Source organism: Malus sylvestris, chromosome 2 (assembly GCF_916048215.2).
Source record: "Malus sylvestris chromosome 2, drMalSylv7.2, whole genome shotgun sequence".
Taxonomy (NCBI): Eukaryota; Viridiplantae; Streptophyta; class Magnoliopsida; order Rosales; family Rosaceae; genus Malus; species Malus sylvestris.
Genome location: NC_062261.1, coordinates 30,993,785 through 31,011,672, shown reverse-complemented (window position 1 = coordinate 31,011,672; position 17,888 = coordinate 30,993,785). Strand labels below are relative to the sequence as shown.

The 17,888-nt window shown below is 41.0% G+C and overlaps 2 protein-coding genes across 2 annotated transcripts in view; one reads left to right on the top strand and one right to left on the bottom strand.

Annotated features, from left to right (window-relative positions):
* Nucleotides 1-92: 92 nt before the first annotated feature.
* On the top strand, nt 93-5,267 carry LOC126591769 (diphosphomevalonate decarboxylase 2-like). The gene is made up of 10 exons (XM_050257448.1): nt 93-463; nt 1,074-1,272; nt 1,698-1,761; nt 2,078-2,141; nt 2,258-2,338; nt 3,062-3,148; nt 3,448-3,605; nt 3,731-3,779; nt 4,523-4,647; nt 4,799-5,267. The coding sequence occupies exons 1-10, from the start codon at nt 248-250 to the stop codon at nt 5,010-5,012; spliced, it is 1,257 nt and encodes a 418-aa protein (XP_050113405.1). The 5' UTR covers nt 93-247; the 3' UTR covers nt 5,013-5,267.
* Nucleotides 5,268-5,611: 344 nt separating this feature from the next.
* The window catches only part of LOC126591773 (probable sodium/metabolite cotransporter BASS4, chloroplastic), a 59,689-nt gene continuing 47,412 nt past the window's right edge, over nt 5,612-17,888 (bottom strand). Inside the window, exons 13-14 of the mRNA XM_050257461.1 lie at nt 5,817-5,918; nt 5,612-5,734 (exon numbers count right to left, since the gene is read on the bottom strand). Of these exons, the coding sequence (XP_050113418.1) occupies nt 5,660-5,734; nt 5,817-5,918 (177 nt within the window). The 3' untranslated portion in view covers nt 5,612-5,659. The remainder of the gene's footprint in view (nt 5,735-5,816; nt 5,919-17,888) is intronic.

Sequence of the window (17,888 nt, the reverse complement as noted above, 5' to 3'; positions counted from 1 at the left end):
AATCGAAGTCCAAGTCCAAGAATGGCGTCCCAACAGCGCCGAGGTGGGTGCCCACCAGCGAGGCCTCTCTCTCCTACAATTTCAACTATGAACTACAAATCCCACCATTTGGCTTCTTCCTCCGCCCTTCACTATATAAAACTCCAACACCAACTTCCAATTTGCACTCAGATTCACACTCCTCGTTAATTAGATCTCTTCTCTCGCTCTTCTTCTTCTCGGAAAATCTTTGTTTTTGCAGCGTTCAATGGCCGACGAGTCGCGGAAATGGGTGCTGATGGTGACGGCTCAGACGCCCACCAACATCGCCGTGATCAAGTACTGGGGGAAGAGGGACGAGAAGCTCATCTTGCCAGTCAATGACAGCATCAGCGTGACGCTTGATCCTGCGCACCTTTGCACCACCACCACTGTCTCCGTCAGTCCCACCTTTGACCAAGATCGGATGTGGCTCAATGGCGAGGTATACATTTTAGTTCTTTTTCTCTTACAAGTTCCTTTCTTTGTGTTTGGTTCCCGGGAAAATGCCCGGCAAACAAACAGGAGTACTTTCTTTGTTTGGGATCAGAGGCTCAGAGAAGCTCTTAGCTTTGATATAAACAACTTGGTGTGCCTCCATTGGGAGCCATAATTTTGTAAATTTTGTGGGTTTTAAAATTTTGTTGCCAGTAAAAAGTGTAAATTTGGAATTTCAAATGCTGCAAGTGATTGATTGTAAATTTGGAAGAGATTGAGGATCAGTCTGGGGGATTCGAACTCGGTGCCCCGGGTGTCAGGGAGAATGTTCTTGGCCAAATGAAATACAAGTTACTCGCAACTCTGTTTTATCAAATAATTTCGGGTTGGGTGTTGAGTGAAAGTAGGTGATGAAGTGAAGAGATTAAAGTTTGAAACTTTGAATAATGTATATATCTTTAGATCTGTCCTCAGGAAACAAGAGCAAGATTCATTTTTTTTTGGCTTGGTTGAGTTGGCTTTTGTGTTGGAATACAGTGGTAACTAGATTTTACAACCTACTCAGTTATTTGTTTCGCTGATTCAAGGATCTTTTATGTTTTTTCGGGTTAGTGTAGGAGATTTCCATTTCTGGAGGCAGATTCCAAAGCTGTTTAAGAGAAATTCGCAGTCGAGCTACCGATGTTGATGATAAGGAAAAGGGAATCAAGATTACTAAGAAGGATTGGGAAAACTTGCATGTACATATTTCTTCATATAACAATTTTCCTACTGCTGCTGGATTGGCTTCCTCAGCAGCTGGTTTTGCTTGTCTAGGTAATTAATAATTACCCTAATTTTCCCTATATTATTGTGAATTTCTTGTTATATGGTTAATGATTAATCGGAAACTTGACATTACTGCATAGTGTCCCACTTAAAATCACATTTGGCTTAACTTAAGAAATTAGTAGGCAACTTGAGAAAGTGGAAGGCTGGTTGTACAAATTGGTATAACTGGATGGAAATTTTTTAGAGTACATAAGTTGCATGTATATACTTGCACATATATGAATGTTACATATTTTCTGCTCTTACTAATATCTTTCGGTATTGAACACTTAAGAATTGGACATTTCTTTTTATCTTAATATTTTGGAATACTTTTTTTCCTTTAGGGTTGTAGATTACTCATTTTTTTATCAATACATAATAATTAACAATGAGCATATGATAGCTAAATGTCTGTTTATACTTTGCAGTTTTTGCACTCGGAAAGTTAATGAATGTGAAAGAAGATTACAGCCAGCTTTCTGCTATTGCAAGGTAGTTGAGAGTTATTAAATATCTCATTTCCAGGGTGCCTGTATCTTGTTTCAGTTATAATGATTACAATTGGGATCACCATGCACTTCAGTTTCATCTGTCATTGTTGTGGTTGTTAATGAAATTTTGCGTTACATAAATATGCGCCACTATATAGGCCTCACTGAAGATGAATTTTACGTTGTCGCTTTATTTTTAGTTCATCATAGAGGTTGTGTGTTATAAATCTTTGTTCTTCTTTATTCACATGATAGAGATTCTAGTATGCTGGTTGTAGTTCGTGGGAATAATTCCTTGAATTGATTTGCTAATACAGGCAAGGGTCTGGTAGTGCTTGCCGCAGCTTATATGGGGGATTTGTCAAGTGGATTATGGGAAAAGTAAGCTTAATATATATTTTATATTTTATTTTATCGTTATCATTATTCCCTCTGTTGAAAAGCAAGTTTTCCTATGGAGCTTTTAAACCTGATTCTTGGTATCATGGTCTATTAAGGATGAGAAGGGAACCGACAGTCTTGCAGTCCAAGTTGCAGATGAGAAGCACTGGGATGAGCTTGTTATTGTTATCGCTGTGGTATGTATTGTCTTTTCTTTTCTCATTCTAGTAAATGATTCTATTGACAAATTCTGGCCTGCGGACATTACTTTTTATCTTGTCATTTTGTGCTTGGTTCTTCAAAGGTTTTCTCTGGGGTCTTTTGAATTTTCTTCTTTCCATCTCTGCCATACATTTGTATATTGATGCTTATACAGTACTTTATATCTGTTCATGTCTGCATGTTTTCCTGGTTTGGTAGTATAAGTTCTATGGTCTTAAATGTGCATCCTTGGGCGGTAATATTTTTGGCAATGATACCTTTTAGTTTTGCAAATACTGCCTATGAACTTATTCTAGTTTGCTTAGTCATATTTTCCATTGCAAGCTTGTTAATGCCACCATTCTCTTCACCTGTAGTATTTGCATGAATATTTGAGGAAAGTGGGAACTACATTTTTGAAATCAAATATATGATATATGTGAAGATACCCTTTCACACAAAGAGTTGGGAAGCTATTAAGTCAAAGTCAAGCATAAATTAAATAGAAAAAAATTGAAAATTTCCATCTAATAGAGTTAATAATTTGACAGACTGATAAGTTGTCACCATTATAAAACAATACGTTTTTATAAGTGGAGTTAAGCCAGATAACTTATATTACGGATGCTTATAATGGCTGCACATACTTCTTTTGGAATGTTGAGATGCTACAACTGCAAAGATCCTGTTATTTATCTTCTTGATTTTGTTTATACCAGGTAAGTTCACGGCAGAAGGAAACAAGCAGCACTACAGGAATGCGTGATACTGTTGAAACAAGTTTGCTCTTACAACATAGAGCAAAAGTACGTTCTCCACTTTCCCTTTCACTGTTCAGTTTAAATAGTAGGGTTTGTCTTCAGTAGTAGATCGTCAAGTGACTGAGCTCCATGCTTTTACATTTGATGCATTTTAAAAAGAAACCACAAATTTAGTACTATAGATTATGGATTAATTTCTGTCATTTTAAAATCCTTGGAACCTTAAAACTGCCTCATCCAAGAAAAAAGTCGCTGCTTATTTTTTTGTCATTTGTTATTTTTTCAGGGTCATTTAAACTCTGATCTAATTTGTTTTTCCTATCTCTCTTTTGACACTGTTACAGGAAATAGTACCAAAACGCATATTAAAAATGGAAGAAGCCATAAAAAATCGTGATTTTGCTTCTTTTGCACAATTGACCTGTACTGACAGTAACCAGTTTCATGCTGTCTGCCTGGACACATGTCCACCCATTTTCTACATGAATGATACATCCCACAGGCAAGCCCCTTTGCATTTATATCACTTGACAAGCTTAGCAAGTATAGTAGTTCATTTTTTTTTTTGGTCAGTGAGGTGACGCTATACACTTAAAAATTAATATTGACGAAGGACCTATGTTTCAGGATAATAAGCCTTGTTGAAAAGTGGAACAAAGCAGAAGGAACACCTCAGGTTTGAATTTTCAGGAGGAGGAAACTAAATGATGTTGAATGAGTATAAAATGCACTCATTATTTGTCTTTCTAGCATGATAATGATCCTAAAATTACCAGTGCTCCGACTATCTTGAATTTTTCAGTATTAGACCAAAAGTGATTATACTTTCAGTCAGTAGAAGTCATTATGGCTTTATCATAAATCATAAAGAGATTCACCTAGATGGAGCTGCACTGCACGTTTTCTTAATATAATGCCTCAACTGACACAAATTGCACAGTTACATACATGAACAATACAATCTGTGATGACGTCAATTTTTGGTGTGGAAAGGAAACACTTTTGACTTCCATAATTTTGATCAGACTTCGTTCTTGTGATAAACCCTAGCTCAAAGCATGCTTGTAAGTCTCCGTGAGATATACCTTTCCTGAATGACAAGACTGAACAATGTTAAAGGTCATCGTACCCAGTGCACAAGGCTCCCGCTTTACGCAGGGTCTGGGAGAGGTGAATGACAAGACTGAACAATGTTAAAAGTACTAAATTTTGGTTGTGACTCCTAAGTGCTTCAGAGATCCTAATCTGGACCTGCTGCTTCCCTTCTGGCACTGATCTTACTTTTTATAAGTTTATGGCATATTAGTAAATGATTAGTCAGAAAATGATTTTAGGCTTCATCTTTATTAAGCTTATTTCTTTGTGTTGCATGCTGTTTATATTATTCTTCGAGTATTTGATAATATTGTTAATCGGCAGGTGGCTTATACATTTGATGCGGGGCCAAATGCGGTTCTCATTGCACGTAACAGAAAAACAGCTGCCCTTTTGGTTCAGAAGTTGCTATTCTGCTTTCCTCCAAATTCTGATGCAGATTTGAACAGGTAATTTGAGTTTAGATGCTATCATGCTTTCATATGATCCTCAAGTTTATGAGATTCTTGTTTCTGCGAGTTTCTGCATCAAGGATTTTTCTTACAGTGCGAACCCTGTTTTTTCTTCTTTTAATAATTATTTCCTTATTTCATTTCCCAGTTTCGTTCTTGGTGATAAGTCAATTCTAAAAGATGCCGGTGTTGAGAGCCCAGAGGATATTGAAACTTTACCCCCACCTCCAGAAATCAAGGATCCGTCCCAGAAATTCCGAGGAGATGTCAGTTACTTTATTTGCACAAGACCTGGGAGAGGTCCAGTTGTGCTGTCAGATGAAAGTCATCTTCTCAACCCTGAAACTGGTTTGCCGAAGTAAGCTCAAAAGGTTTCTCTCTTGTTTCACAACGCTCTATTCCTTCTCAGGCCTACTCAAATGGCTGTATGGATAATGCTTTTAGGCTGAACTGAAGAATTGGCTTGAAATGATTATCCGAGTAGCTCGCAGTTTGACAGTTTCTGTTGCTTGTTTCGTGCATCTGTAACTTACTTTTTGCTCTTTAATCCGTTTATGGTCTTTGTACTCATTGTCGTTGACACAATCATGAATAAATTGTCTATTGTTCGTCCAAAACTGTGGCTCTGCATTTCCACTAAATCATGGTGTTGGTGAGTTGAGTTCTTCAAATGTTTCAGATAAGAAAGGTTATAGGCCTTGGGGTCCCGTGAAAAGAAAATTTCAGCGAGGTTCGCGTGAAACAATGGCGTGCTTGATTTGATGTTTGAGGGGCCTCAGTTCACCTGGAGAAACATCATTCAAAATATGGTAGATTCATCATGCTAAGCCAGAAACGATGATGAATTAATTAGGGGTTTCCCGTTGCGTTTGCGACCGAGAATGCGGTTTGAACAAGGCACAATTTCGAACATATAGAGTCGTTTGAACCTTGAAGTAATCACTCTTACCAACTTAACATAGAGAAAGCACACTAAGCAGTGCAAATATCTCCCCTCGCAATCCAAGACTCAAGGCTTCATTGCACTGTTGGTTGAGGTGTCCTTCCGAATCCAGAAGTTTACAAGAAACGAGTCAAAAATAACCTGCATCGATAAAATTATCAGTTGAAAGAAAGAAAAAAAATACGAACAAGATACATAAAAACGGAATAGATGTAATAAGAACCTGATTAAAGTGTGCTGCAATACAAGGAAGAACAAGCAAACCGGATTCACCCAGTGCACCACCAAGTTGCTCAACTACAGCCACCATTACAGGCAGAGTTTTCTGCCAGAAGCATGCCAATTCACCAACCCTCGTCATTAGCATTAAAGAAAAACCGTACAATATTTCTTCCTAATCAGTTGCTTCTCACAGAGACAAAAATCGACATCTACCCTAAATAATAAAGTCACTTCGTCCTACAAAAGATCTCAGATCACGTCTCATTTTCACCAAGGATGGGGAGTTCAAGAGTTGGAGGGCAAAGACATTTCGATAGTAGTCGAAGAAAGTAAAAGTTTGGAAAGAAAAAGGTAACGTCTCTCACCTGGCTCGCAACAAGGAGAACAGCATTGGAAGGATAAAGGAGGAGGGGGAGGACGTCAGGTAGTCGATAGCCGGCACTCCATGATCACGTCGAATCCTTATGAAAATGAATCCAGAACGAAATCGTGCTAAAGCTAGGGCGTCACCCGTAAGTGGCGCGCTGTGTGGCCCGAGCACAGTGATAAGTGAGCAAGGGTCGCTGTATTTCCATCGGCACCCGGATGTAGTGTTAAATGAGCAAGGGGGCTATAGAAACTTCTTTTCGAACGACTCCACTCAAAGTTGTTTGGGAGCATATGCTCCTATCAACTTTACACGGGACACACAAAAGAAGTACTTTGATCCTATTAGACGGGGAAGGGTGAAGAAGCTAGGACAGAAGGTTAGAGTTCAAGAGAGCAAAATGCGTTTAGGAACGTGGAATATAGGAACCTTGACGGGAAAATCTATGGAAGTAGTAGAAGTTATGGTGAGGAGAAGGATAAATATTATGTGCCTACAAGAAACTAAGTGGGTTGGTCGTAAGGCAAAGGATCTAGAAAACTCAGGGTTTAAACTATGGTATTCGGGCACAAATAGAATGAGAAACGGTGTTGGCATCATCGTGGACAAGACCTTGACACAAGATGTTGTAGATGTCAAGAGGGTAGGAGATAGAATCATGGCAATCAAGATTGTAATAGGACAAGAACTTATCAATGTGATTAGTGCGTACGCACCTCAAGTAGGGTTGGATACGAGTTCGAAGGAGAAATTTTGGGAAGACCTTGGAGACTTGGTGCAAGGAATTGCTCAGACGGAGAAGTTATTTATAGGAGGAGATTTAAATGGACACGTGGGCAGGAAGACAGGCAACTATGGAGGTTTTCATGGTGGCCATGGTTTTGGGGAGAGAAACGAGGATGGGGAAGCTATCTTGGATTTTGCAATGGCATATGATCTCTTCTTAGCCAACACCTTCTTTAAGAAGAGAGAAGAACATGTGATCACCTACAAGAGTGGGTCGTCAAAAACACAAATAGATTTTCTTCTAATGAGGAAAGGGGATCGTATAACTTGTAAGGATTGCAAAGTTATACTAGGAGAGAGCGTGGCTAATCAACATCGCTTGTTGGTGATGGATGTACATATCAAAAGAGTGAGAAAAAAGAACAAGACTTGGAAGTGCCCAAGGACTAGATGGTGGAATCTAAAAGAAGAAAAACAAGCCATTTTCAAAGAGAAAGTAATCACCCAGTGTGTGTGGGATAGAGAGGGGGAAGCTAACCAAATGTGGGATTCCATGGCTAGTTGTATCCGAAAAGTAGCAAAAGAGGTATTAGGAGAGTCCAAGGGCTTTGCCCCACACCAAAAGGAATCTTGGTGGTGGAATGAGGAGGTACAAACAAAGGTGAAGGCTAAGAAGGAATGTTGTAAAGCCTTATACAAGGATAGGACCGATGAAAATGGTGAAAGGTATAGAAAAGCGAAGCAAGAGGCGAAGAAAGCTGTGAGAGAAGCTAAGTTAGCGGCTTATGACGATATGTATAAGCGACTAGATACCAAAGAAGGAGAGTTGGATATCTATAAACTAGCTAGAGCAAGGGAAAAGAAGACAAGGGACCTAAACCAAGTGAGGTGCATCAAGGATGAGGATGGAAATGTTCTTGCTACAGAGAACGCGGTTAAAGACAGATGGAAAGGTTATTTTCATAATCTTTTCAATGAAGGACATGAAAGGAGTGCTTCTTTAGGGGAGTTGAGTAACTCAGAAGAGTGTAGAAACTACTCTTTTTATCGTAGAATCCGGAAGGAAGAAGTGGTTGTAGCTTTGAAGAAGATGAAGCATAGAAAAGCAGTCGGCCCAGACGATATACCAATCGAAGTGTGGAAAGTTTTGGGAGAGACAGGTATAACATGGCTCACTGACCTTTTCAATAGGATTTTGAAAACGAAGAAGATGCCAAATGAGTGGCGAATGAGCACTTTGGTGCCTATCTACAAGAATAAGGGCGATGTACAAAATTGCATGAACTATAGGGGTATTAAGCTAATGAGTCATACAATGAAGCTTTGGGAGAGAGTCATTGAGCATAGATTGAGGCAAGAGACACGGGTTTCGGACAACCAATTCGGGTTCATGCCAGGGCGCTCAACCATGGAGGCAATCTATCTCTTACGAAGATTGATGGAAAGATATAGAGATGGGAAAAAGGATTTACACATGGTCTTTATAGATTTGGAAAAAGCGTATGATAGGGTCCCAAGAGACATTCTTTGGAGGATTTTAGAGAAGAAAAGAGTACGAGTAGCATATATCCAAGCTATACAGGATATGTATGAAGGAGCAAAGACTGCCGTAAGAACTCATGAAGGACAAACCGAAAGCTTTCCCATAACTGTAGGATTACATCAAGGCTTATCCTTAAGTCCTTACCTTTTTGCGTTGGTAATGGATGAGTTAACAGGACATATTCAAGATGATATTCCTTGGTGTATGCTTTTCGCAAACGATATAGTGTTGATAGATGAAACTCAGGAAGGGGTAAATGCAAAGCTTAACCTTTGGAGAGAAGTGTTGGAATCTAAAGGTCTTCGCCTAAGCCGATCAAAGACAGAATATATGGAGTGCAAGTTCAGTGCAAATGGAAGCCAAAACGAGTTAGGGGTGAGGATCGGAGATCAAGAAATACCAAAGAGCGACCGTTTTCGTTACCTAGGATCTATCTTGCAAAAGAACGGAGAATTAGATGGAGATCTCAACCATAGAATACAAGCTGGATGGATGAAGTGGAAGAGTGCATCCGGCGTGTTGTGTGATCGCCGTATGCCACTGAAGCTCAAGGGAAAATTTTATAGGACGGCAATAAGGCCGGCGATGCTGTATGGCACAGAATGTTGGGCGGTGAAGCATCAACACGTACACAAAATGGGTGTAGCGGAGATGAGGATGCTTCGTTGGATGTGTGGGCACACGAGAAAGGATAAGATTATGAATGAGGATATCCGGGGTAAAGTAGGAGTAGCCGAAATTGAAGGAAAGATGAGAGAAAATCGGTTACGGTGGTTTGGACATGTGCAAAGAAGGCCTACTGACGCTCCGATTAGAAGATGCGACTATAGGACAGAGGTTCAGGGCCGAAGAGGTAGAGGAAGACCTAGGAAAACTTTGGAAGAGACCCTAAGAAAAGACTTAGAGTACTTAGATCTAACGGAGGACATGACACAGGACAGAACACAATGGCGTTCTAAGATTCATATAGCCGATCCCACTCAGTGACTTGGATTTTCCAAGTCTCCAACCGAGAAGTTTTCCTCACTCAGGAAATTAAGGGAACACTACCTCAACCTACATGCTCCACTCACAAAGCTTCAACATACAAGCTTCAACAAAAGAAAATTCAAAGAACTTAGCGAAGAAGGCTTTGGTGTATTTAACACAATACGTTGAAATGAAGGAAAGCTTATTTATTGATATCCCCGATAAGTTACAAATATGTACATATACTTGAGTCAAAATAAACAAACAAGAGGGAGCCTTCACAAAGGTTGCTTAGGAGAAGTCTCAGCAGTCGGTAGAGCCCCAGAAAGAGAAGGCACCGGAGGGGGATCATTCGGAACCTCAGTACTGGACAAAACCCTAGAAGGAGGAGGCATCAGAGGTTAATCATTTGGAGCTTCATTACGCGGTACAGCCCCAGAAGACGAAGGCAATAAATGCCTTTGGAACAAACCCACAAATCTCTGATGATCAAGTAAAACCTGATCATCAGATTCCTTCATCTGGTCAAGCTTCCTCTTCATGTTTGTAGCATAGTCATGTGCGAGCCGGTGCAACTGTTTATTCTCATGCTTGAGCCCTCTAATCTCCTGTTTGAAACTCATCACTTCAGCCGCCAATAATTCAACTTGGCGGGTTCGAGCAAATAGGCGTTGGGCCATATTAGACACAGAACCTGCACACTGAACACTAAGAGCCAGAGAATCCTTAACAGCCAACTCATCAGACCGTTTGGAAAGTAGTCTGTTATCTTTGGGAGTGAGAAGGTTCCTGGCCACTACCGCAGCGGTCATATCATTCTTCATCACGGAATCCCTAACGGTAAGAGGACCAGTAGAGGAGACGAAGGATGGGCGCCATATGTTGTCTGGAGAAGGCGGGGCTGCCTCTTCAACAAGGTTCAAGTCAAAACGACGGTCGGAGGGGCCAAACATTTTCAAAGGTGTTGAAGAGAGAAGAGGTCAGACAAATCAAGATCTTAGAAGTGCAAGAATGGAGCTTCTACTGGTGGATATTCAAGTGTGCTTTGGAACTTAATGTCAGCCCCTATAAAAATCTGCACTCGACGAAGCTTCAGAAATCGAAAAGGCGCCTGCTCAGAAATCGAAGAGGCGTTTGCTGTCTCAAAAGCTGGGCTGCTCAGAGACCACGAGGGTCGATCTCAGAAATCGAAGAGGCGTTTGCTTTCTCAAAAGCTGGGCTGCTAAGAGACCACGAAGGCCGATCTCAGAAATCGAAGAGGCACCTACTTTTCCAGCCTTGTCAGCACCTGTCACACGCACACTCAGCTTTGCGGAAATTATGGGCATTCTGTCGAAGATTTCTGGCGAAGTAGAAAGCACATGAATCGTACTGTTCAATCACCCACTTCCCATACGCAACAGTAACTCATGGGTACCACAGATAACTTTGCCAAAGTTCTCTGACAAAGTTGAGACACGTGAAGCTTGCAGCTCCCGCTACATCGCTCTGACCAAGAAGGGTAAAAGAATTGCAAAGAAACAACACTAACAAAGTTTAGACACATAAATTTTGAAGGTCTAGCTACCATATTATTACCCACAAGGGTAAAGGAACAGTACCACTGCTGGATAATTGGAAAGTCCCGGTGTGTCAACCTCTGTGCTTCGTGGCAAGGTAGACTAGCAAACATGCCAACCTTTACTCACATTCGAGAAAACACTCCCAACAGGATTGCTTGCTCCAAAATCGAAGAGGCACCGCCCTCCGAATCTCGAGAGCCAGACTCCCAACATGATTACTTTCTCAAAAATCGAAGAGAGGGTAAAGGAACAGTACCACTGCTGGATAATTGGAAAGTCCCTGTGTGTCAACCTTTGTGTTTCGTGGCAAGGTAGACTAGCAAAGATGCCCAACCTTTACTCACAATCGAGAAAACACTCCCAACAAGATTACTTGCTCCAAAATCGAAGAGGCACCGCCCTCCGAATCTCGAGAGCCAGACTCCCAACATGATTACTTTCTCAAAAATCGAAGAGAGGGTAAAGGAACAGTACCACTGCTGGATAATTGGAAAGTCCCTGTGTGTCAACCTCTGTGCTTCGTGGCAAGGTAGACTAGCAAACATGCCCAACCTTTACTCACATTCGAGAAAACACTCCCAACAAGATTGCTTGCTCCAAAATCGAAGAGGCACCGCCCTCCGAATCTCGAGAGCCAAACTCCCAACTTGATTACTTTCTCAAAAATCGAAGAGACACCGCTCTCCGAATCTCGAGAGCCAGACCCCCAGCAAGATTGCTTTCTAAAAAATCGAAGAGGCATCGTTCGCCGAATCTCGAGAGCCAGATCCCCGACAGGATTGCTTGTTCGAAAACCGAAGAGGCACCACTTTCCCAACTTCAAGAGCTGGATCTCCTTGGATAAAGCTTGTCTGTAATCTTCACACGCAACATCAGCTTTCCAGATACCACAGACCACTTTTTCAAAGTGCTGTGACAGAGTTAAAACATGTGAAGCTGGCAGCTCCCACTACCGTGTTATGACCAAGCAGGGTAAAGGAATAGCATTATTACTTGATGTTAGGGAGACTCCTATATATGTCGACCTCCATCCCTAACGGACAGGCATACCTGCAAAAATGCTCAACCCTTTCTTTTATCTGAGAGGGCACTCCCAACGAAGCATTTCGAAATATTCAGCTTTCTTTCCCTCCGATAATACCTCTGTAAACAAGCTATACTAGAGCAAGAATATCTCATATCATCAGGGTTAAAAGCAAGAGTATCACATATCATGCTTTTTCCCTATCTTTTCCTTTGGCCTTGTTCTTACCTGCAAGACAAGGAGAAAGAGAGCAATCAGTCAGCACTTGGAATCAAGCTTCCAGCCAGGAACTGACTGCCTGGAACCCCTTACCTGATTACTTACCTGGCATTGCTCTCGAGTACTCATCTTCAACATCTTATGCTTCCAGGGAAGATACCGCATCTGCCTAAGGAACAGATAGGGCAAGTGAGAAGGATACAAGGAAGCATGTGGAGACAAGCGTAACAGCACACGTGCCGATACATCCACTACTCTGTCAAAAGCAAAAGTATCCCATATCAGCAGGGTCGAACGTACTCTAGATTTGATGGACTTGTTTTGACCCTCAAATTCTTCAGTCGGCTTTATACTCTGGAGGAAACCAGAAAACCCTCCAGCCCGGTTCAAGAATAAACCTGTGGAAAGTTACTTCTTCAAAAGCAAAAGTATCCCATATCATATCTTCTCATTTTTCTTCTCTTTATCCTTCATGCTGCCTGCAAGATAGGGAGAATGTGAACAATCAGCCGGAGCTCTGATTGCTTACCTTGTCTGTCACCTCTTTCAGCAGATCCCCTAGCTCGGCGACTTGGGGGACTCCTACTACATGGTTTGTATCGCACTTGACCAAGCCTGAAACTACAAGTAAGCTTCAAGTGAAATTGATACATTACCTTGTGCATCTCCACCAGTTACAGATACCACCCCTGGATGGAGGAAGAGTACTTCCAGAGAAGATGCCACATCTACCTATGAGACAGATAAGGCAAGTCAAGACGATACCACACTCCGGTACTTAGAAGTTTCGTGGTTACGAGATCATTCTCCCACAATATTTCCTAATGTCATTTGTACTAAATCATTCACTTGTACTCACTAAAGGAGAGCTTGAACCTATGTACTTGTGTAAACCCTTCACAATTAATGAGAACTCCTCTATTCCGTGGACGTAGCCAATCTGGGTGAACCACGTACATCTTGTGTTTGCTTTCCTATCTCTATCCATTTATATACTTATCCACACTACTGACCGGAGCAATCTAGCGAAGATCACAAAAAGTGACCGTTTTCGCTACCTAGGATCTATCTTGCAAGAGAAAGGAGAATTAGATGGAGATCTCAACCATAGAATACAAGCTGGATGGATGAAGTGGAAGAGTGCATCCGGCGTGTTGTGTGACCGCCGTATGCCGCTGAAGCTCAAGGGAAAATTTTATAGGACGGCAATAAGGTCGGCGATGCTGTATGACACAGAATGTTGGGCGGTGAAGCATCAACACGTACACAAAATGGGTGTAGCGGAGATGAGGATGCTTCGTGGGATGTATGGGCACACGATAAAGGATAAGATTGGGAATAAGGATATCCGAGGTAAAGTAGGAGTAGCCAAAACTGAAGGAAATATGAGAGAAAATCGGTTACGGTGGTTTGGACATGTGCAAAGAAGGCCTACTGACGCTCCGGTTCGAAAATGTGACTACGGGACAGAGATTCAGGGCCGAAGGGGTAGAGGAAGACCTAGGAAAACTTTGGAAGAGACCCTAAGAAAAGACTTGAGTACTTGGATTTAACGGAGGACATGACACAAAACCGAGCGCAATGGCGTTCTAGGATTCATATAGCCGACCCCACTTAGTGGGAAAAGGCTTTGTTGTTGTTGTTGTTTTTGGAAAACACTGACCGACTGCCACCAGAGAGAGCTGAAATGCCCCTTATCGCAAGAGCGTTAAAGACTAAAAAGCTGATGTGCAGAAGTCTGCAAGTAGAGACATTTTTTCAGTAGACACTAATGCATTTTTTCAGCAGATGCCAATGCATTTCGCCCCGTAAAGTTATTAAGACACCTATCTAGAGACTGCAAAATCCAAATTCATCACATATATTTTGCTTCTCTCACCCATAACAGAATTCTGGCTCTTCAGAATATCTTCAGACGAAGAATGTCCAAAGAAATCTACTCAGTTCAAACACACCGTGGGATTTAAAAGATAATGAAAAAGGTTAATCAGAAGACCACAGAGTAATATGTTGGATTCATTATTTTTGAGAAGACATAAACCTTTCATTTATGCTAACACAAATTACACATCACTCGGTAAGGAGTACACTCTAAGAACAGATGGAAAGAAAACAAAAAGGAAGAACACGAGAACAGACATATAACTATCATACCAAGAAGCCCCCAAACACTTACTAATGGCTTTGATATCAGTTTTACAATCTGCCTTTGATATCAATTCAATTCCACAATTTGGAATTTATATCAATCTTAAACCCCACATGCTAGTTTGTGTTTGAGAAAGCATCAGAATGCCCGTAAAAATTCATTACCAAGCTTAGATACTTTCAAGAGTACGTGAAGTGGGGTCACTTAGTAGACATAAACTAAAGGAGCACACACTGGCATTTCTGCTATCATATTAATAATAACAGAAAGACGCTAAGAAATAGGGTGAATTTCATACATTCCCATTCCCATAGCCACAAGAAAAACTGAGGGCTTAACCATCAACAGCAGTGACCTGGACCTGTTAACTTGTATCCATGGCACCTGAGTAACAAACAAACTGTTACACGATGAAAACAATTGTACTTAAAAATTAAAGGAGACTAAGATGTCCTACAGGAACCATTGAAGACCACTTAGACCAGACGGATTTCAAAACAAAAACAAAAAATTGAAATTAAAGGCTTCAAAAAGGGTCTGTACACTAAAGTGTTCGAACTAAGGTATGGAGCAAATTGTCAACTTCTTCATTCAGACTAAATGATAACACTTTAACAGCAGAATCAACACTTTTTTTTTGTCAACTTGAATTCTGATGATTGTATCATCAGAACGTTATACAATTTTTTTAATTAAACATGACAAGGAACTATGTCACATCCGCAATGCTTAAACAGATTGGAGTATGATACTTTGAAGTATAAATATATTTCATTCCGAGAAACCAAGAATAATGAAACCAGAATACAAAGGAGACCAGAACTGCAACTTAACATATAAAAATACACTCCAAGGTTGTTCCGAAAGGTCCTAAACTCAATAAAAGTGCGAAGTAAGATTCCCTGTTGAACAAAAGGACAGAATGCACAACATAGATTGGGGACCCCAATCAAGGACTTTGTATCCTTTAAAGATCTAGTGTTTCCTTCCTTCCATATGCATTCCCAAATAGACAAGGCAACAACCAGCCAACAGTGATGAAAATTCCCCAAGACTTCGAGGACTGCCGAAGGGTAAGACCAAATACAAATCTGGGAGATTGATGGACCGGAAACAAGTCAAAATTGATATAACAATCAACACATAATGGGAGACAAATGATACTTGCTTATTTCAACTATGTGGAAGAAAGTTGTAGACTTTTGGAAGTCTCTTCAAATGATCTACCCCTTCAACTTGCATTTTCCCTTTTTCTCCCCTCTATCTAAAGCTAGTTTCATAATTCATACATTTCGATTATGTTCCATCAACTACCCAATACTAGAAAGTTTGCACATGGTGCAGCCACTCCCTGACCAAACAGAAAACAAGTGGGAAAGGACGAAGCTCTCAGTTGCCTCAAACTGGACTAATACTCAAATACACAGAAGACCCAGGAGGGAGGAAGTTTAACTGTAAGTACCATAATCATATGAAGCACAGATTTCAATGAAACCACAATAATAATGCCCTAGAATATGAGGAACAGATAAACCAAGGAATTCCACCAAGGATTACATATCCAAACAACCTACACATCATATGATGCCTTTTACATAAACAAACGTATGGAAAGGGAAATGAAGAGAGTATGGAAGTGTAACCAAATTAATAAATAGATAAAAAATATAAACCAGGGCCTTGGCCTTAGGGCTGGGCAAACGGGTCCTGGACCCGCGGGTAGGGGCGGGTAATACGGGTACGGGGCGGGTACGGGCCGGTTCTTAGTTTTGGAAAAATAGAACGGGGCGGGGCGGGCCGGGTAATTGAAGTTTTAGGGGCGGGCCGGTTCCAAAATTATAGGATCCGCGGGTACCCGGACCGGCCCGTTTGTATTAGATTGGACGGATGAGATTTAATATCATCTCTCCATCCAATCTCAACCGTCAGTTCAATTTCAACCCTAGCCAAACCTTCCCCGGTCTCGAGTTCCAGAAGCATCCTCAGCCTCCCTCAGCAGCCTCACAGTCTCTCGGATTTTCAAACTCTCCCTTGACTCCCTCTCCCTGAGTCCCTCTCCCTATCCCTCTTCCTCGAATCCCTCTCCCTATCCCTTCCCTCAACTCCGATTCACAGTGCTCACCTCACCACTCTCACAGCGTTGTCGCGACTTCGACTCACAGTGCTCACCTTAACTCCGACCAACATCATCACCCCCCATCACCACCTCCGCCGTCGCAACCACCATCATCACCCTATCACCACCGTCGAGGACACTGCTACTACCAGTACCAAGGCAAGTACCAACCATCATCCCTCTAAAATTTAGGTAATTTTGAATTAGGTTTTACAGTTTTACTATTAATGTGAATTTTTGGTGTAGGGATTTTTAGGGGTTTTAAGTTAGAATTTGTAGAATTTGTAGATCGATGATTGAGCTATAAAAAATATTCCTCTTTTGATTTTTTTTTTCAGAAAGAGAGGAAATGCTTACGATATTATAGATATTTGAACTCTTCCCTGTGCTGCTCAATGTTTTGTGAATTTTCTCCTGTGATTGATGAAATGAGGTTAAAGGAATCCGTAATAATTGGCTTTGCAATTCAATTTCAGTGCAATAAAAAAAAATCTCTCGGCTCTCTTGTACAGTACGGAGTGAAAGAGCTAGTTTCTTCTCTTGTACAAACTCGTTTAGAAACCCCTAAAAATGTTGGAGAATTGCTCGACGGGATTTCATTTCCCTTCCCAATCTGAAAAAGGAATTGAGGTTTCTGTAGGTTACTGCACCTGATTTCCTTTTAAAATTGAGATTAACTAGAGTCAATAGAAAATTCAAGTTTTAGTCTTTTGATTTATTTGTGCTAGGAAAAGGTGTGAAACCATTGAAGTTGCTGCGTTTCTACATAGCAGATTGAATAGAGTTGGTGTCGAGAATACTGGGAAGCATGTAGTTGTATGTAGTTCACACAGTAGCATGTGTGGTTGCACTCGGCCTCATGTTTCTCATATGAGTAGGACTTGGGAGTGGACAGACAGGCGTAGGTGGTGGTGTGGTGGCGTGGTGACAGTTAGCTTTTGTGGATAAAATCTTACGGTTTTGATCAACAAAGTCGGCAACACCTGCAATGCATATTTAATGAGAACTAACCAAAGATATTATGTTAGACTTATAAGTGACAAAATAGTGAGCATCTTCTTAAAGTTTAGTGTAAATCTCAGAAATCAACCTGCTTGTTCAAAGTAATTAGGGTTTCTACACCTTATCAAGCTTAATGTAACTGGTTAATCCAACCCAACATGCTTGGTTGGAGGTTAGATTCATGCATATATCAATAAGAAAGATCCCTATTTTCAACTGAGTGTGTCTGGTGTGTCAGAGACTCTGAGGCTAAGGTTTGAAGGTGAAAGATATCCCTTAGAAAATTCCACTGATCGTAGACAGACATCTCTAATTTCAATGCTGAAAATTCCAGTCTTCTTCACCAGTGGATGCATGACAATGTAAAATGTTAAAATTCTTACTGATTATTAGCCT